Raw genomic sequence first — 20,818 nt, 5'->3', positions numbered from 1 at the left:
GTTCAGTCGTGGCCAACTCTGGGGTTGCGGCGCTCATCTCGCTTTATTGGCTGAGGAAGCTGGCGTACAGCTTCCGGGTCATGTGGCCAGCATGACTAAGCCACTTCTGGCGAACCAGAACAGTGCATGGAAACGCCGTTTACCTTCCCGCCTGAGCGGTACCTATTTATCTACTTGCACATGCTTTCGAACTGCTAGGTTGGCAGGAGCTGGGACCGAGCAATGGAAGCTCACCCCGTCATGGGGATTCGAACCGCCGACCTTCTGATCGGCAAGTCCTAGGCTCTGTGGTTAACCCACAGTGCCACCCACGTTCCTTTTCCATAATCAGAAGCAGCATGGTTATGAACACCAGTTGTTGAAAACTGCCGAAGGGGAGAGTGCTCTTGTTCTCAGGTCCTCCTTGCAGGTTTCGCACAGGCATCTGGTTGGGGACTGAGAATAGGATGCTGAACTAAATGGGTCACTGGCCTGATCCTGGGAAGTTCGACTGATGCCTTCATTGCACACCTTTAGGTGCTAGGCGAAAATGCTCCTCTTTAACCAGGCATTTGGTTGACTGGCATACGATGCCCTTTTAAAATGTGTTGTGGAAGGGGGGGGGTGATAATTGGGTTCTCTTTGTTTTGTTTTTATTATGTTTTAATTTCCTGTTTTTTCATAATGTTATTTTATGTTGTGAGCTGCCCTGAGATCTACAGGTATACAAATTGAATTAAAAATTAAACATTCAGCAGGCTCTTCATGCGTTCTTATGCCCAACCACTGGAGTTAAGACAGGTAAATCCAAGACTTCTGGTAAGGACTGTGGAACACCTTTCTACACATCTGGCATGGAAAATCCCCCCCGTGGGTGGTGATAATTCAGATTTGCAGGCTATGCATATGTGGGCTGGATCATCCCCCTCCTTGTAATTACAATGTTTGAAAATATATAGGGCAAAGAAACAGATCATTTCAGAACGAAAATTGCATCAGATTAATAATTCAGCAGTCACATTGATCTCATCTTGGCACAAAGGAAATATTCGAAACGGAATATAAATCTAGAAGCTGTCATCTTCAGTTTATGAAATGCTATCTCACTAGCACTCGTGGTTAATCAGAGATCATGCTGAATGGCTTTGCACATGTGATGGTTTCTCATATCGTTTTAACATGGAGTGTTCTTTTGTATTCTCTTCATTGCTTTTTACATCACTGAATGAAAAGGCGGGGGAGGGGTGCAGAGTAGGAACCATCGCATACTTGGTTACACAAAGGAAGATCACTTAAGGGCTTTATTTCCATTTAGTTTATGGAAATAATGCAACCCCTCCCCCTTCCTGTCCTCTTCCATTTCTTTACTGAGTGACCTTCTTGGGTCCTATTTTATTCTGCTTCATTCTTGGTATTTCAAAAATGAACACATGTGGGAAAGTGAAGTGACTAATACAGTCCTCTGGTTTTAAAAACAACAACCTATGATGCAAATAGAGATGGGAGAATCTGTCAATTTCATTTTCTCATTTTTCCATTCTTAAAAGTTCAGTTCTCCATATTTCAACATTAGGTTGTGGGTTATTGTTTTTTTTAAAAAAAGTCTTCCTGAAAATTCACCAGTGATTTAGTGAGAATTCCTCTGATATAAATAATAATAATAATAATAATAATAATATTCATAGGTTTATATGCAATTGCCTAATATACACATTTCTGCAAACAATCCCCCGTAAAATAATGTATGTTATGGAAACCACAAGTTTCAAATTGTTGGCTTTGTTTTGGTTCACATGTTGGTTTAGAAGTGTGAATTAGGTAGCTTTGCCTTTAAATACAACCTGAATGGAATTTCTCCCCAATCTCTATTTTCAAATTTTACCAATCAAGGATGCAGTGAGCACAAGGGTTAATGTATTTTGTCAAGTTCTTGAGCTTTTGACACAAAAGCCTGAGGTGATAAGAATCCTGAGGTAGCAGAGTGGACTGTGCCATTATTTCTGCCTGCAAGACAGTAATCACACTGTTGAATTTATTTATGTAGTTATACGTGAAGTATGTCCTTCTTCACAAAAGACCTTTAGGGTGGCTTACTCAGACATTTAAAATAATACTTCCAGCCAGTAATCCTCTTCTATGCAAAATTACTCTGCAGGTAGAAAAGCAGCACAGAAAGGACTGGGTAGGATGAGATGATTTCTTCCTTCTATGCTAGATGCTTTACTTGCAGGGAGATTTTTCTTGTTAAAAATCAACAACAAATACGGGAAGTAATTTTTTTAAATGGCATTCTTCCACTGTGTGAAGTGGTACAATCCACTCTACTACCTGAGAATTCAAGCAATTAAATAAATAATAATAATTTAACCATCTCATTCAGCAGCATATGCAGAACAAATCAGTAACAGAAAGACAGAACATACCAAGAATAAAACCAAATCCTTACTTTCTCCCCAAAACATAAATGTCCCTGAGCAAGTTGTTAATACAAAATAAGGAGTCAAAAAAACAACCCGATTTAGTGATACACTTCGTGATCCCAACCAAATGTTATCTTCAGAATGCAAAGCCAATCTATCAAACTAGGCATAGAATAGATCCATCGATTTCAATGGGCCTACTCTGAATATGTCATACTATACCTTGACATCTCAAAGGCATGTGACTTTGAGGGTTAAGGCTGCCATACACTTTAATTATCATTTGTTGCCATTTTACTATTAAGTGCTTTAGTTATTGTTGTTGTTATTATTTTGCATCTTTCATAGTACTTACAGGTGACAGCTGACATATGTAACAAATTAGACCCTTTAACTTTCTGCTTCCCATGAGCTGGAAATGATCCAGTTCCAAAAGTGTGCTGAATCAATTACAGTGCCTTTATTGGCTTTGAACCAGAACTAAACCAGAACAGTTTCATAGCTGAATCTGAACTATAACCCTTAGCTATAGAAGAACAACATTAATGGTTTGACTCCCTGAATATAACAGGCATTTGATTTGCAGAATTACCCCGTTCTCGAATAATAGGGCAAACAGCTTCCCCCCCCCCCTTACACTGTTACTGTGATTGCAGCCCTTTTGACTTCTTAATGTTCATATTTAATTCAGAAGGTCATTGTCTGTAAAATACTGTTGCTCCTTCTCACAAATAATTCAGAACGCAGCAGACACACTAGTGTCAAGCTCAATAAATCTATGAACGCACAAGAGACTGGAGGCATGCAGTTGGTACTGGAGTGCTTTGCAAGATTGAAGAGGCATCTTCCTATCTTTTTGCTCATTTAACGTTCAAGCACAGCAGAGACTACACAAAATGCACCGTTCAATAAAAGAAGACACTAAAAATTCAGCATTTCCCAATGTTAGGAGGGGGAAGAAGCCATTCCTTTGCAAAAGTCACGAGGCAGCCACCTCCAGTGGTGCATTATGAGAGCTTATTAAGAACAACCCATTGGAACATCCTCATTGCATAAGCCCCACTGAAATAAGCAGGAGATGCACAAGGGCATAAATGCGGTCTAGAAATCCTGCCACTAAACAAACAAACAATTTTCTTCCTCTACTACTTTACTGTAATTAACTGCTGTTTAAACAAATGAAATAAAAGAGAGGGGGGAGGAACTTTTAGTGTAGCAGAACCTATACTTCAACCATCATTATACTGTTTCAGACGCTTACTAAAAACCTTTTTTAAAAATTCAGCATGCCTATCTGGACATATAATGCAGTTTGCTGGACTTGCTTTTCAAATTTTGTTGGTTTTATCAACAATTGTTTTATACTGTTTTATGTACATCACCTGGGAACTGCTTAAGTGGTTTATACTCCTCCCCCTAAATAAACAGAACCCAGGGAAACAGCCGTAAAACTGAGCAGTAGACAGATACAGAACAGGAAGAGGAGAGCTGCCTTTTTCCACATTCCACAAACACCATTTCAGGCTCCCTCTTCTTTTTGCACAGAACAAGGCAGCAGGAGCAAATAAAAATTAGTCTCTCATCCTTCCCCTCCCATACTCTCTTCACCAGGTTCAGCCCAGATTGCTTTCTTTGCTAGCTTTTCTGTAACAAACACAGGACAAAGCTACTTTCACAACAGCCTCCCCCCCAAATTAACTCATTAGAAATTTTATAGGCTGCGTTGCCTTTGTGCAAGTAATGCACTCCCCCCCCCCAAACCTTGTAATAAAACAAAAATTGGATGTTAAAGAATCAGATGTACGAGTAAGAATCAAGTCAAAAGAAGGTCTCACTTAGCAATCTAAGAGCAGCAGCAGGAACTAAACATAGTCCCAATGAGCAGTCCCACATTTCACACACTGTGGTAATCAAAGTCTGGGATGTCATAGATAACTGTGACTAAGGTATTCCGCCTAGAGGTAGTAGGATCTGGCAGACAAGCCTCCCATGGTGTTAGATGTTATGTGCTGCGAAAGCTACTTGGCCTGTGTTGACACAGCTGAGTCAACCAGCTGATCCCCCAAGCTGAGGGTCTGATCTTTGAGGGCAGGAGTAGGGGCTGCATACCGGTAATGGGTGTGTCTGGAGTCACTTGCAGCTGGGGACACCCCCTTCTCTCTATCCCTTTCTTTCTTTCAACAACCTCTTTCTCTAAGCCCATCCAAACTGGTGTTTTGTGGCAGGTGTATTCTGCAGTGTGTTCTTGCCACAGCAGTAGTGCATAAGGGGTGGGATTATTCTGCTTTCTTAAGATCTGCAATGATCCCCCAATGTTGCCACGTTACTGCTGCCTGGAGGGGCCACAGCACAACAAAAGCAGGACAATGAACTGTTATGACTGCCCCCCCCCCATTTTTAATGCAGTTGCAAATAGCAGTGAAAACAGAAATACAAATCATGAGTGCACATTTAAAAGGACATTCTCTCTCTCTCTCTCTCTCTCTCTCTCTCTCCCCATGTGCACACGTGTTTCTGCACTCCTTGCAAGGCAACTATGTTTTAGGGGGAGCACCCCCCCTCCAGAACAGACTGCCCGCTACCTCCTATGTCAGATGAACCACCCACCAACATTGCCTCTGCATTGTCTAAACTGAGCTATAACCAGCCAGCACTGGTTAATCCTGTGTAACTTCCAAAGTTTTGTTCTGCTATGCTTTGGGCTGTTTTACTGTAGATTGTTTTAACTGTCAGCCGCCATGAGAGCATGTGTAGTTAAAGATAGGATATAATTTTTCAAACGAATAAATAAACCTCTCTGCCATTCACATGATGGCGGATACAAAAACTTCGCTCAGCTTGTCACATAAAGCGTATACAGAGTTGACTGTTTATAGCTAGGGCACAGTAGTGTGGTCTTTGGAAAACTTACAGAAAAGACATAGAAAAAGGTTGAAATCCATTTGCTTTAGAGTTTCCCTCTCCTGGCACAGGCCCACCTCCATGCATGAGCCTGATTCCCCTTGGGTCTTGGCCATGCACCTCCTCTTTGATGCCACAGCCTGTTTGCCTGTGAGTATCCAAAAAGTGTTATTGAGCTCAATTCTGGGGGCAAATCTACGTGAACGGTGAATGGAAGAAAACAACTTTGGTCAAGAAGCTCATGCTCATGAAGGAAGTAGGTTGGAATGTCTTGCCTTGAGGGCAAAGGTTCTTTTCTGTCTGGAGAGTGAGAACCAGAAATGCTGACAAGGCCTTGTGAAGAAGGTACAAGATTTGTTATTCCACGTGGCTAGCAGCCCTGGGCTCTCCCTGTGCCCAATAAGTTTGGGATCACATCAACCCCTAAAACAATTGACAACTCTTTCTGCCGGTGTTTGTCCCATGAACTGCCATTTAACATTACAAAACTAATTTTTAGTGGGGTAAGTGGGGCAACAAAATGGGACAAACCAGGATGGAGAAAATTATAGGTGCAATGGGGATAAAAAAAGAGAGACTGCACTCTGTGCTAAAATTCACTTCTTTGCTTGTTTAAAATTTTGCTTAGCTCCAAATTTTTTCTTATACTTTTGCATGTTCTGCTTGCTTTTTTAAAAGAGGAGTTTCCTGCTTTAAATCTGTCCTGTCAATTTTTGATTACTCCCAAGCACAGTTCCTAATTCATTATTCTATTTTTCTACCCTTTCCCCTTCATCTGGATTTTTCTGGATCCTACCCGCAGAATCCTGCATTTACCACTCAGCTCTTCCCCAGGCCCACAGAAACTGGTTCCTTTGAGTTACTGCTTGGATAGGTAACTATCATATTCTTTCTTTTGTCTTTTCTTAATATTTAGAAGTTACTATAGTGTTGTAACACAGCAAAGTTTTTAACTAAGTTAAACTGGTGGAAATTTTAGGGGGCAAATGAATAATTAAGAATGTTACATTTTTCATGTCATAAGTAATGTTTATAATTGCCAAGTTGCATCTCGCTCTTCTGAGTTAAGTTTAAAAGTTAAACTACATATTCGTATTCTGTTTTGTTCTCCATTTACTCATCACTTGCACATATTTATCCTTCCCCATCTCTCTCTCTCTCTGTTGATTTCTCTTCAATATTATTATCTTTAAATCTTAGTAAACTGAAATTATTGCCTGCCCTTCTGCTGATATGTTTAAAATAATTATTTCCATATGAATTGTGGCTTCTTGGGTTTTGTTTGGTCACCACACCCTCGCTCACTGGGGCAAACCAAGAACCTCAAGCAGCGACACATGCAAGGAGATGGTGCAGGATTGCATCCTTCACTTGCCTTGAGCACTCCCACTGTGGGCAGCTGTCTGGATTGGACCTAAAGGGAGAGTGAACTGAGAATGGCAATAGCAGCAAGGAAGAGGTGGGCCCAACCAGCTCCCCAAAAAACCTTGGCCAAGAACCCCCCCCCCCAAAAAAAAAAAAACAACCTGGAGCTGACACGGCTTCCCTCCTTAGAGGCTGAGAGAAGGCTGTGATGAGAGATCTGGCAACAATGATGAAGGAAAGGCAAGATAATCAAAAAGCATGCCAAATAACAGGGACAATAGATTGAAGTCAGCAAAGCCTGGTGACATTCAGTGAAGGATGTTGCAGGAGTTAGCCAGGCACATCTCAGAACCACAAGCTAATGCAATTGCGTACTTGCGTTCCAGGTGATTGGGGGAAAGAAAATGATTGTCCCATTTAAAAAATAAAAGAAAGGCAACTCTGGGAAAGGCATACCAATCAGTATCTTCACTAAGGACGTGAATGATACAAAGCTGGGAGGTGCTGCAAATTTCTCAGAGGTCGGCTAGAAGTTCAGAATGACCTCAATGGAGAAAATTGGCAGACACCAACCACATGACATTCAAGTGTAATAAATTGGGAAGAGACCACATTATTAAGCAAAGCACCAGATGCTTCAATGGCAGATAACTGGCTAGGCTATGAATCCATGAGGCAACACTCTTCTAAGCTTCATCAATAGAAACATTATTTCCAAGACCCTAAAGGAAAGAGTTTCACCTAAGGCAATGTGTGTCACTTTGGAGAGAATCCAAATCAGCTCAAGACATCAGATGATTTGTGTCTTGGATGATTTGCACAGCCAAAATTAGAGTCCAGCGCTGTTTTTCACTTTGAAGTTGAAAATAAAATGATGCCTCCTCGGTTGAATTTTGTGCTAAAGTGGTTAGCGGGGTTAACGTGGCATGTGTTCCAAAGCAAGAAAAGCGCTTTCCAGCAGGTGAATAAGCTCTCAGCATTTGCTGAAAAGTCAGTCGGTGAATTACACCTATTTTTGCTGGATAGAGGGTGATGGCTCCTCTGGGAATGATGTAGCCACAGAGGTGTTGTGGGGAGATAAGAGGGTGAGAGATGTGACTCATAGTGGAGACTATGAACCTGGTTGGAAAGAGGAAAAGCTGGGAAAGAGAAATTGCCAAGGTCAATGTGTTCACACACAGCTGGAGTTAATCTGCTTATTGACTTCTTCTAGTTGAGCTGGTTCTAGTGGGCCCTCTTACGAAGGCCTAGTATATGGCCTAGTTCACAAGCCTGCGAATATTCTGACTGATTTCAACTACAGTGGTACCTCAGTTTATGAACTTAATCCGTTCCAGAAGTCCATTCTTAAACCGAGGCACGCTTTCTCTAATGAGGCCTCCCGCCGCCGGTGGCCTTCCACCATTCGGATTCCATTCTTATACCGAGGTAAAGTTCACCACCAGGGACACTTCTTCTGGTTTTGTAGAGTTCGTAAACCGAATCGTTCTTAAACCAGACTGTTCTTAAACCGAGGTACAACTGTATATCCAAAATATATCCAATATCCGCAATCGCAGTTATGGAATGCGAAATGGATAATGTGGCTCTCCAGGTATTGAACATGTGCTAGCATTTAGGAAGCAGTTAAATTTACAATGTGCTTTTCAGACTTTGCTGCGATTTATCCTGAGCACCATAGTGATGTGGGTCACTAATATGCTCCCTCCTCTTTTTTAAAGATTTGGGGGGGGGGGGGGAGAGATAATGCCTTGCCCACTACCATACAAGGGACCTTACAGAGACAGGACAAGATTTGACATGGATCCAAGGCCAGCACTGTCCACTGTATCACATTGACTCCACTAGCTAAAGGTGTTACTAAGAGATATCTATAGTTCCATTCCCCCTTCTTTCCATGGCAACTACACACCAAAATGTTTCCAGGGGCAATGGCTGATGTACAATGCTGCTAATAAAAGACTTCATATAACATCATAAACTGACTCTCAAAGGAAGCCAGAAAACAGCTGCAGATTGACACTATGCAATAACAACAGAAAACATTATTCCTCCTCTAGCAGAAGCCATATTATATACCGTAATTATAAACACAACCTTGACCAAGATGTATCATAGGTAACTCATTTTTTCTCTGAATCAGACTTCTTACAACAAAAATCCCCACCCATTTAGAATGCAATCAAGCTAATTTTTAAGCTCTACCGATTTTAGTGGGTGACTTAAGCATGCACTTTAATGTCTCTTCTGCTGAAATCAGTTGTACTTTAACTCGATCTTACACATCCTTCATAGTAACCAGAAGTACACCAGGGCAAATGAAAATGTTTAAAATGCAGAGGTAGCCATGTTGGTTCATAAGAAAAAGAAAAGAAAAATCATTCAAACTGCAGAGTTGGGCAATACCTTTATTAGGGCAACCCAAAATGTCGTAGAATTTTGGAAAGCTTTTGAGTTCTCGAGAATTCTTCCTAAGACAAGAATTTGTGAAGGGACATGGAAAATTAAAAATACATATTTGCGTCTGTGCTCTTCCCGTCTCCAGGGTATCCTTATACTGAATCAAGTCCATCAAGCTTGGTCTATTCTAACCAGAAGCAGCTCTCTCGAGCAGGGGTCAGCAAACTTTTTCAGCAGGGGGCCGGTCCACTGTCCCCCAGACCTTGTGGGGGGCCGGACTATATTTTTTGGGGGAAATGAACTAATTCCTATGCCCCACAAATAACCCAGAGATGCATTTTAAACTAAAAGCACACATTTTACTCATGCAAAAACACCAGGCATGCCACACAAATAATCCAGAGATGCATTTTAAATAAAGGGACAATTCTACTCATGTAAAAACACACTGATTTCCGGACCATCTGCGGGCCGGATTTAGAAGGTGATTGGGCCAGATCCTGCCCCCGGGCCTTTGTTTGCCTAGCCATGCTCTAGAGATTCAGAAGACATTCCTAGCCCTACCTGTAGATGCCAGAGAAGGGCTTTTGAACCTTTCTCATGCAAAGCACGAACTGTACCACAGATACACATCCCTTGCCCTACCAGAGGACTTCTGCATTTGCACCTCTTTTTATGAATGAGGATCTTTCAGATCATGTGCAAATACTGGTCTGAAAACTGTATCAAGCTACCATGTTAGGGAGAAAGTTCTGCCTCAATGTCTTCTGCACTTTCTAGTTTTGAATACGGGGAGAAGTTTATTTCACACGTGAGAGTATTCAAGCATCATGGCCACAGTCTTGGTGGCATGCTCCAAAAACACAGGGCTGATGATCATGCATTTTACACCGCGGTGCACATTAACCCAGCATTCACAATTGGCATTCTGGGTCCCACAATTCACAACTCAAGACAAATAGCCTGGATAATTGCAATGTTTGCAAAGAATAAGGCCACAGAGACAGGCAAATGGATGCCGTGGTATCCTAAGAGACTAGAAGATCAAAGCTGGGGAAGGAAGAAGAAGAAGAAGAAGAAGAAGAGGAGGAGGAGGAGGAGGAGGAGGAGGAGGAGGAGTGGAGGAGGAGGAGGAGTTTGGATTTGATATCCCGCTTTATCACTACCCAAAGGAGTCTCAAAGTGGCTAACATTCTCCTTTCCCTTCCTCCCCCACAACAAACACTCTGTGAGGTGAGTGGGGCTGAGAGACTTCAGAGAAGTGTGACTAGCCCAAGGTCACCCAGCAGCTGCATGTGGAGGAGCGGAGACACGAACCCGGTTCACTAGATTAGGAGTCCACCCGCTCTTAACCACTACACCACACTGGAAGGAAGGAAGGAAGCCATGCTGAAATTTTTACACTGGTTACACTAATCAGGGGAAGATACACTTGTGAGTCAATGGAAATTGCAATAAGGAACTTATTCTGATAAACAATTCACTGAAATACTGTATTAGGAAAAGAAATTTGTCTACATTCTCACTTAACAAAATATTCGGTTTTTTTCACATTGCACCATGTTCTCTGTGGTGCTATTGGGTCAGTGCATCTGGCTGTTAACCAGAAGGTCGGTGGTTCGAGCCCACCCAGGTGTGGCTGTCAGGGGGTTGGACTAGATAGCCCTTGGGGTCCCTTCCAACTCTACAATTCTACAATTACAGGGGCAGGATTATACTAGAGGGGAACTGGGAACTCTTTGCCGCAGGTGGCAACATTTTTTTCTCACTTCCATCTACCACTTGGTACTAGATGAAATACTTTGGACGGACGTGCCACACTTAAAGCTTTTCTGCAAAATAGCTGCAGGCTTATCAGTTACAGTTAAACTGAGCAAATAAGTAAAACAAAAGAACTGTGGAATATTATCTGGGTGCTGGAAAACAATAAAGGGCTATAGAAAGAAAATGAACATTACAAAAGGAGAGAAGAACTGTGGTGTAGTGGTTTTTTTTAAAAAAATAAAACCTGACAGAAACTTCACAGTTACAGAGTGCTGGTCCGCCCAGCAGACAGTATCTGTGACGTTAGCTGAGGTTTTGCCTGAATAAGGTCTGGCTGCAATGTTTCTCAAAGCACTGCCTTTTGTGCTTTTACGCTGGAAAGCTGGCAACAGTTTCCATGAAATTACCAACTATGCAATACAGTATTATGTGGCTGACGTAGCTTGAGAAAATTCAACACTTCTTCACAACGTCATGGAAGAAGAATGAAGTTTGATTAATGGTTTACCATAATCTCATACTGTTATTGGTTTTATTAAAATTACTATGGACCTACTAATACTACTACTATTATTTTTATAAAAAAAAAAAACCACTGTCATATATCTCATTATAACTTGCAATAATGTTGCTGGGGCTATTGTGATGACATCAAATAGTTATGCGCCCCCCCCCCAGGTAAAAAATGTGAAGACTCTGCTAAGAAGGCTAAGTCAACAATCAGGAATATCCATAACGAATGTCCAACGACTGCAGCAAAAACCTACATTTTGCAAGAAGTGCCATGTCAAAATTGGAGCTGGAGGTAGAACAAATCACATATCTTAGTGCTTCTCTATGTGCACAGAGATGACATAAGCAAAAATGATAGAATGTCAGGACATCTAGAAATAAACATCTAGGATGTGCCCAGAGGGCATAGGTATCAGTGAAGCTGCCCTTTCCTGGCCAGACATCTTGAAAAGCCTTATAATTTATAGATCCATCATACAGAAGAGGCTACAACTTTGGCAACTGCTTAGGAAATGGAGAGCACGATCCTCTGCAGGTTTTACTCAGAGGAAAACACTACTTTTGACCACTGGGACTCGTTCTCAAGTAAATAAAGCTAGGATAGCAATATATAAGAAAAAGAATACTGTAAAAAAAAAATGCACAGCATTTTCAAGTGCATCTGGTGCATTATCTAGTTATAATCCTTACAACAACCTTTTCAGGCAATTCGGTATTATTATCCTCCACATGCAGGAAGTGGGCAGAACGAGTCTAGGAGATAGTGACTTCCTTAAGGCTACCAAGGAAGTCTATGGCATAGGTGAGATTCAAATGAGCGGCAGACTTCCTGATCCATAGCTCAGTCTCAGGTTGCAATCCTATGCATGCATACCTAGGAGTAACCCCCATTGAAGACAATAGGACTTACATCTGAGCAAACAGGCACAGGGCAATTGTATTAGCCATTCTGCTACACCAGCTCTAAAAATAATATTTTAAAATGCACTGGTTGTCGTCCTGGTTCATGCCTCTTTGTGGGGCAGGGGCGGTTAAGAGAGAAGAGAAACATGCTGGCATTTTCCCCTTTATTTTTCTTTTCTAAGGGAAAGTACACAAGATAAAATCTCTCATCACAAGATCTTAGTCTGTGTTTTCCCATACTTCCTATGATCTGTCATCACTTGACTTATTGAATGCAAGAAAAATAAGGGGAAAGTTGTCACCAGAAAAGCAAAACAGAAACCCAACAAGCAATAGAAGCTACTACCTTGAGTCTCCCTTCAGAAGGCCAACTCAGAAAGGTTGTCCATAATAATAAGGCAGCAGAAGTTCTCACTCTGTTCAAGAAAGCTAAATTGCCATACACCCCCATACTAAACAAGGTAGAACAGAAGCAAAGGTGGTTTCTGGTTTGGACATACCCTTGCACCCCAATCTGTGGAATCAGCATGGACAGAATTTATTAGCACAAAACAATATAACAGAGCATTTGTAGACAGGCAGGCAGTGTCAGCAAAGCAGGGGGGTAAAAACAGCCACATTACCAAGTTGCGTCTGCAGTTCTTAATGAGCTGGTAGATCGGGATCTTGGCTTCATAATAATACTCATCTTGCAGGTAAAATCCCAGGTGTTCCTAGCAGTGAAACTTCAGTTGTCCTCACACCGCTCCTCAAGCCCCAGGTATTCCCTCTGAAGAGCAGGCATGCTTCAAGAACAGGAGCTTTCTCAAAAGCATTACTCCTTGCAACAAAAATCCGGCCTCTTCGAGAGGAGTCCTAAACTACTGGAGCTCTTCTCGGCTTTATTCCTCCCTGCCTTTGTGCCAGCACTGTTTGGAAGTGACAGTGCTTTTCTCTTCTGCCTTGCATTGCTGGGGGAGGAGGAACCGTATTTTGAATCTATTCTCCATCTAGGTCACATGGGAAGCAAGGCAGCTGAAAGAGCCTCTTGATCGCTTTTCTCTCGCAATCCTATAATAACAGGTTTAAAGGTCAGCCACATGCTAAAACTGTTGATGGGCGGCAGAAGGAAAATATGAAGATGAGCCACTGGAGCACCAGTAAGTAGCCAGGGAAGCTTTGCTTGCAGAGGTGCGAGGGTAAATGGAAGAGCACAGAGCATTATGACCCCTTCCTGTTCACTGCAAGGACTGCCTGAGAACATAATTCTTCACTCTCTTTCCTCCTGATATCTTGCAGCCTCCCTCCCTCCCTCTCCCCCCCCCACTGCTTTCAGAAAGGGAAACCAGCTGCTTAATCACACAAAAAGCTTGAGGGCTGAGTGACATCTGCTTGAGAAAACACCTTGAGATGCTAAACAGGAAGTTAAACTAAAAGGAATACATGCACAATGGTTAGGGACTGATAAGTCTCAATCTCTCTCTCCCTTTCTCTTTCTCACTCTCAGACTTATCATACAGTATATGTGTAGGTCTTATACTATGCACAGCACAATCCTAATCATGCTATTTGGAAGCAAATTCGAGAGTTCAATGTGACTTAAAGGTAAAGGAACCCCTGACCGTTAGGTCCAGTCACGGACGGCTCTGGGGTTGCGGCGCTCATCTCGCTTTACTGGCCGAGGGAGCTGGCGTACAGCTTCTAGGTCATGTGGCCAGCATGACTAAGCCGCTTCTGGCGAACCAGAGCAGCGCACAGAAACGCCGTTTACCTTCCTGCCGGAGCAGTGCCTATTTATCTACTAGCACTTTGATGTGCTTTTGAACTGCTAGGTTGGCAGGAGCAGGGACCGAGCAACGGGAGCTCACCCCGTCGTGGGGATTCGAACCCCCAACCTATTGATTGGCAAGTCCTAGGCTCTCTGGTTTAGACCACAGTGCCACCCGCGTCCCTTCATTGTGACTTACTCTCAAGTAAAAGCTTATATAGGATTGCTGCCAAGGTCCTGTTTCATAAAGGAGAGAGAGCTGTACGTGAGCTGCTCCATTCAAGATGCCCAGAGGCTCTCCCTTGCAAGCAGCTAACATGCCCAGCCAACCATTAATCATAAACCCCCCTGCCTAAAAGCAATTCCATCTGAAATTCTCTTAAGTGTTGGCATGTGCAGTTTTGTGAAAGAGATAAGATATGCATTTTCGGGGTTACGTTCTTGCTATGTACATACTGATTTGAGGATGCGTGCAGGGAGAGATTATTAAATGCCATGTTGTGAATATGTTTTGGAATTTGCTTTCAAAATGTAGACAACGATGTCATCAGCAAGTGATTACATGCAGAGGAACTGTTCCTCTGTGCAGGAGCAGCCGATTACGTATTACAAAGGGTTGGGTAACCTCCTGGCAGTTTTGGGAACGAAACTCAACTGACGTGTCATGATCTTCTTGCGTCCTTACTTTTTAAGGAACATGCTAAAAAACAAAACATGTGGACAATGAGATTTCCATCTGGATCTGGAGAGGTGCCCATTAATCTCTGCTAACATCAGCTGAGGGTTATTGATTGCTATTTTAAGAGCTCCAAAAAACACGCACCACGGTCAGTACATGCTATTCATTGACAGGAATGATCCTGTCTGCCCTCTAGGCTTATGCCAATCATCTGTATGCAAATTGTTCCATAACAGCAGAAAGAATTTTAATGAGGCATCATGCTCCGCATTCTCTTCATTTGTCTCCCAAGCTTTTATTTTCTATAATACGTTTAGTGGCCAATGCTTAGGAGTTTCAAAGGGGAGCCTCGTTTCTTAGTCAAAGAGCCTCCAAGAGAGGAGGACCAAGAATAGACTGTTAAACACAGGGATAGTCAAGGGGCCTTGGAAACACCTGAACCTGTGCAATAGGAGATGTGTAAGCATTCTCCCAAAGGATTTGCTGTTGTTGTTTAATTAAGGTTTTAAAAATGCTGGGAGATAGCTATTTAATCCACAAGCAAGGAAATGAAGGCCTAGGGCAAATGAAGCCCTCCAGGCATCTCAGTCTTGCTCCCAGGACTCTCCCTAGGCTACACCCTTGCCTTGGCCACGCCTCCTCCACAGGACACACCCCTTACTGATCCTGATCCATGTGCTTCTCAAGTGCGTTGGTATGTGATAGTTTGCCTTGCTTGTTTGGATGGGGAACGGGAGGTTAATTCATAGGCAATAAGATTATCAGTGGCTACTAGCCGGAATGGTTCCCCAGGTCAGAAACTGGGGAAGAACAGTGGAAGAAGGTTATTGGCCCCATGTCTCTTTTGTGAGCATTCCAAAAAGCCTCCAGTTGACTTCTATAGACACAGGATGCTCAGTGACAGGAACAAGCCAGCAATAAATCACACTGAGCATGTTGAAGTTAACTCTTTATTAGCAAAAGAAAAAAGGATCTGCACAGGAGTGTCAGGCCTGATGAGCACAGTGACTCATCTCTGGCAGGTCTTGCCCCTATGAAGCAGTTGCTAAGAGTGAACATCCCTACCTCCCCACAGCTGCCTAATTCCCTCCCTCACCAAGGTTTTCCTCAAGCAATCAGACTCTGCGCCTGCATGAAGCTAACTTTTTCTCTACCCTCTTTATGCCTCACCTGGTTCTGTGAGACCAGGGAGGAGAGAGGCTCATCACAGCAGGAAGGGGAAACACCCATGACTCTTCACCAGCCAGACTCAATTCTGACACAAATCTCTCTCCCCCCCACTAAGCCTTGTTACCTCTTCAGCTTGCTGCTACTCCTCCTCCTCCCAGTCTTCTCCCTCTGACCACTCATCATCCCACCACCAGTCCTCTGGCTCTGAGCCTTCTTCCTGTAGGGAATTGTTTTTCAACCAGTGTCTTGTGACACCCTGGGGTGCGTTGAATGATGATCGGGGTGCCACGGGCAATGTCCCTCTTTCCTTCCTCCCTCATCTGATGCCCCAGGCAAATGGTTTCTCTGGGACTGGCCAGGGGTGCTTCCCAGGCCCCTGTGGGGCAGTGTGAGAAGGGGCCGGGGAGGGCTTTGGGGTGGCAGAAGTGGCTACTCAGAGGACTCCCAAGGAAAGAGGAGTCTGAGGGAACACTCCACAATGGAGTGGACTCAAAAAGGCTGAAAACCTCTGCTTTAGGGGTTCGCCAGCTAATTCCTCCTACCATTCCTCTGCAGCCAACCAGTCCACAACACTCAGCTAAACAAGCCTTGGGGTGTGATCCAGTGGGCTCTATTTTATGCTGCATATGGTCACCTGACGATTTCACAGCAGAGGTGAGGTTTCAGCCAGAGACTTGGTGGTTCATGGAATGGGAAGCAAGTCCAACTGAATAGAGCAATGGATCCAGTGCCACGTCTGCAGCCCCACTGCTTGAACTGGTCGGGATGGAAGGGGCGGAAGAGAGAGGGGTTCCCCTTCTTAATTCCAGAGCCTTATGCCAGCTACCACAGGCTTAAATACAACCAGCGGTAACCTGTCAACAACTTGTGCTGTTGGTGGGACGGCAGGGGCCTCCACTGCAATGGAACCCCACCCCTCCTGCCATATCCTGGTCCCTTCCAGCATTGTTTTGTTAGGCCACATCCAAACCATACATTTAAAGAGCTAGGATACCACTTTAGAAAGTCACAGCTTCCCCCAAATAATTCTGGGAGTTGGAGTCAGTGTGCTGAGAGTTGTTAGGAGTTGTTCCCTCCCAGAGCTACAATTCCCAGTCTGGTTTAACAACCATTTTCTCTTCATGGGGAACACTGGGAAATTGAGCGCCTTTACCAAACAACAACAGCAGCCGTGGCTGTTTAAAGTGGTATATAGCACTTTAGGTAAAGGTAAAGGACCCCTGGACGGTTAGGCCCAGTCAAAGGTGACTACGGGGTTGCAGCACTCATATTGCTTTCAGGCCATGGGAGCCGGCGTTTGTCCACAGACAGCTTTCCTGGTCATGTGACTAAACCGCTTCTGGCGCAACGGAACACTGTGATGGAAACCAGAGCGCACAGAAACACCGTTTACCTTCCCTCTGCAGTGGTACCTATTTGTCTACTTGCACTGGCATGCTTTCAAACTGCTAGGTTGGCAGGAGCTGGGACACAGCAATGGGAGCTCACTCTGTCACGGGGATTCAAACCACCGACCTTCCAATCGGCAAACCCAAGCAGCTCGATGGTTTTGACCACAGCGCCACCCGCAAGGTGGCTCAAGTCTTTTAATCATTAAGTTGCCCCAGCTCAAGGTTTGCACATTGCAACAAGCAAGTGGAACAGATCCTTCCAGAAGAGAAGATCTGGGATTGGAATATGCCAGTGAGAAGCCTAGCTGCAACTGTGTGTGGCCCCAAATATCTAAACACTGAAGTTTTCCCTAGAAGGGAGAATTTGGCATGAGGGAGGGTGCGAGCAACAAAGCCTCTCGAGCTCTAAAGTACAGTTTTGGAACACATGCAGCATGCTTGTACTGAAAAATGCATTTAAACAATTTGTCTGAAAGGTTTATAAACCCAACATATTAATTACAGATAATTAGCAGAGGTTTCTCTCTGCCCCACTACCCCTCTCACTCTGTTATTTACACTGATGCCAACCTTGACCTTTCACAGCATAACAACACTTTTTCAAGGTCCTCCCCCCTCCCTTGTACTCCTAGCTTTGCAGTATTTTTCACTGTAGCTTGCGAAAACCTATCTTTAAACATTTCTGGAGCTTACGACAGTTCTTTGGACACCTACTTGCAAAATCTGGTTTGTTTCATAAAAGTTTCCAAAATCCAGTGTGTTTAAAATAAACACAGAATAGTATGCATTAAAAATAGAATTTGTAGGAGAAGAAGAAAACAGATACACTTTCTTGCTGGTGGTTTTTTTGACACTGCGTGATAATCACCAAAATAAGCCCAAAGGTCTCATCACTATTTCCAGCAAGCAATTTCCCACCCCCTGTTGAGTTAGTTAGCTTCTCTTCCAGGGTTGTGGAACATATTAGTAGCCATTTGCTCCTTATGGTAACCTAGTTTGCATGGTCTCTGCTCAGCAGCTACTTTTTTTAAAAATAACTCACAATGGTATTGCCAGGGCAGGACTTTGGGGGCGGAAGTCAACAGTCCCACTCAGCGAAAGAAGCAGGAGGCCTGCCTTGCCACATTTTGAAGCAAGCAAAGTAATAAGCATCACAATCTAGAGTCTGTGACACCATTAAATCAAGAGCCTAAAATTACCTGACGCAAAGAGGTCAGGAAAAAGTAAGTGCTTAATGTTCAGATCATTTGTGAATTGTTCGCAGCCACCACAACCCCCTTTGCATAAATCACTGTTCAGAGAAACCTGGGCAGTTATGAGTTCTGGAGTACAGACATGAACTGATGGGGAGAACTGCAAAGATTTATCGAGCAAATGTATACATGTTTACCCAGAAAACAGCCTCACTAAGTTAAATGTGGCTCACTCTCAATTAAGTCTGTATTATAGGACTGAGAAAATAATAATAATGATGATAAATTATATGCCACCCATTTCATTGGGTTGTCCCAGTCAGTCTGGGAGACTTCCAACAACTTAAAACATCAAACACAGTAAAATATCAAGCATAAAAAACTTCGCTATACAGATGCCTTCTAAAAGTCAGATAGCAGTTTATTTCCTTGACATCTGATGGGAGGGCGTTCCACATGGCAAGCGTGACTACTGAGAAGGCCCTTTGCCTGGTTCTCTGAAACCTCACTTCTCACACGGAGGGAACCACACTTACTTGGGAGTAAGTCCCAATAAACACCACAAGTTTTCAAAGTGGCTTGTAGAGGACTATACTATTAGTCGATTATTTGGTTAGATTAATCCATTAAAATGCTCTGATTGATCAAAAAGGTGTTCTGATTCATCAGGCAGAAGGTTTTTTTAAAAACCAAACTGAACACATTTAATTAAACCATGGTGACTGGCACAATCTTAGATGAAGATTCCCCTGCCTTTCACACATTGGAGGGAAATCCTTTCCTAAGATGGTGCCTGCCAAGGAAACATGCACATCTCATCCAAAAATGTTTGGCAGGACGTTCCACTAAATGTAAAGTGCTATTTGATTCTTTTCATAACTAGTGATGGCAGGGGATGAACGTGGAATCGTTTGTGTACTTCACCTACCACTGAGCTCAGTCTCTCCCACCATTAGCATCTGCACCATGCTTTGCCAACCTGGTACCTGCCAGATATTATTTGACTACAACTCTCATCGGCCGCAGCCAGAATGCCATTGGCGAATACCAGGTTGGTGCCTTCTCAGCCCCCAAACAAACATACGGGCAAAGTCCTACCTATAGTAGAAAGGGAACAGAAAGAGTAATGCTGGAATCCCCTACAACTGCTGGACTCACAGTTGCAGCAATTGCTATGGTCTGGAGTGTCCTCAGATCAGGGCTTGATAGTGGATAGTTGTTGATCATTCAGAAGAGGCCTCCACCAACCGCACTATCATCCAAAAAGTTGGCTGCATCCAACCAGCTCCAGTTTTTCTTGCTTGGGTAGCTGGTATCCACCACTTTAAAATCTTCAAAATGCCTCTAGAGCTCCCAACTTAGTGTTTCCCCAGAGCAATGTTACATTGGAGGCCCAGAGGCATTGTGTGGGGATTAAAGTGCCAAGGACCAATTGTTGGCTAGCCCCATGGTTTTTGGTGCTGCTGTACTCACCTGCCACAAAGAGAAGATGCTGCTCTAAAGGAGTTCAAATTAGGAGTGTGCAGATGTGTCAAGGCCCAGCCCAACTTGGTGCTGACCCTGCCTCAAATGCTGTTGCTTAACAGCTAATAGATGACACACACAAAAAATCTAAGGAACCATCTTGGCTGGGCTAGAACTTTAACCCAGAAGTGGGTGAAGTCTCAATATGTCCAAACCTACATAGGGAGTAAGGTGATTCCTTTTCAGAAAGCCAGCAGGACTGGTTCAGATGATCAAAAATAACTTCCTGGACTTATGCCACCTTGGACTCCTCCTGATATAAAACTACATATCTGAATGATCCCCCATGCCTAGCCTGTAGATGAATAATAATAAAAAGCAGACATTTTCTCTTTCTTTCTTTCTTTCTTTCTTGAATCAGCAGCAGTCGCTTTTGACCTTGCTGATCAGGAGGCACAACAAACAGCAAAGCCAACTCACCTTTTCCTATTATTATTCTATCAACCGTGAAAGGCTGCTTTTCAAATGGCCTTCTCTAATTAGAAAAGTAATTTGAGAAAAGATGTTGTGTACGGTTTGTGGCAGTATTTTGCTTTTTGTTTTAAGTAAGGAATAAGGATCACTTCTAAATTCTAAAAGTTCCCAGGCACAGAAGAACACATAGATATGAATGTAGCACCCACGGGGAAAAGAGCCTGCCATTTCATTCCCACGAAAATGAATGAAAATCACACGCATTTCATTCCTATTTTGACAAGGAAAAGTTTCTACTGGACCTTGTCCTTCTGTAATTTTGGGTGGAAAGCTCAATGTACACATTCCTGTTTGTATCCTGCCTTTCAGTCTCAAAATACAAAAAGCAAAGGAAATGAAAATACAGAATAAAACAACTACAAATTCATGAACTCTAATGAAGACATCAACAAGAC

General features: G+C 43.2%; 1 protein-coding gene across 11 annotated transcripts in view; it reads right to left on the bottom strand.

Moving 5' to 3' along the window:
- Positions 1-20,818, bottom strand: part of PDE4D (phosphodiesterase 4D) — a gene marked incomplete at its 3' end in the record, with an annotated part of 612,406 nt that overhangs the window by 137,434 nt on the left and 454,154 nt on the right. The window contains exon 1 of one of the 11 annotated variants that reach the window (XM_083403912.1): positions 12,869-13,475. The exons of the other annotated variants lie outside the window; for them this stretch is intronic. Within the exon in view, the coding sequence (XP_083260038.1) occupies positions 12,869-12,933 (65 nt within the window). The 5' untranslated portion in view covers positions 12,934-13,475. Of the gene's footprint in view, positions 1-12,868; positions 13,476-20,818 lie in introns of those variants that run through there. 11 annotated transcript variants of the gene reach the window in all.

Source organism: Podarcis tiliguerta (assembly GCF_965153285.1).
Source record: "Podarcis tiliguerta genome assembly, chromosome: 11".
Lineage (NCBI taxonomy): Eukaryota > Metazoa > Chordata > Lepidosauria > Squamata > Lacertidae > Podarcis > Podarcis tiliguerta.
The sequence above is the reverse complement of the archived record's forward strand: the minus strand, read 5'-3'. Positions and strand labels throughout refer to the sequence as shown.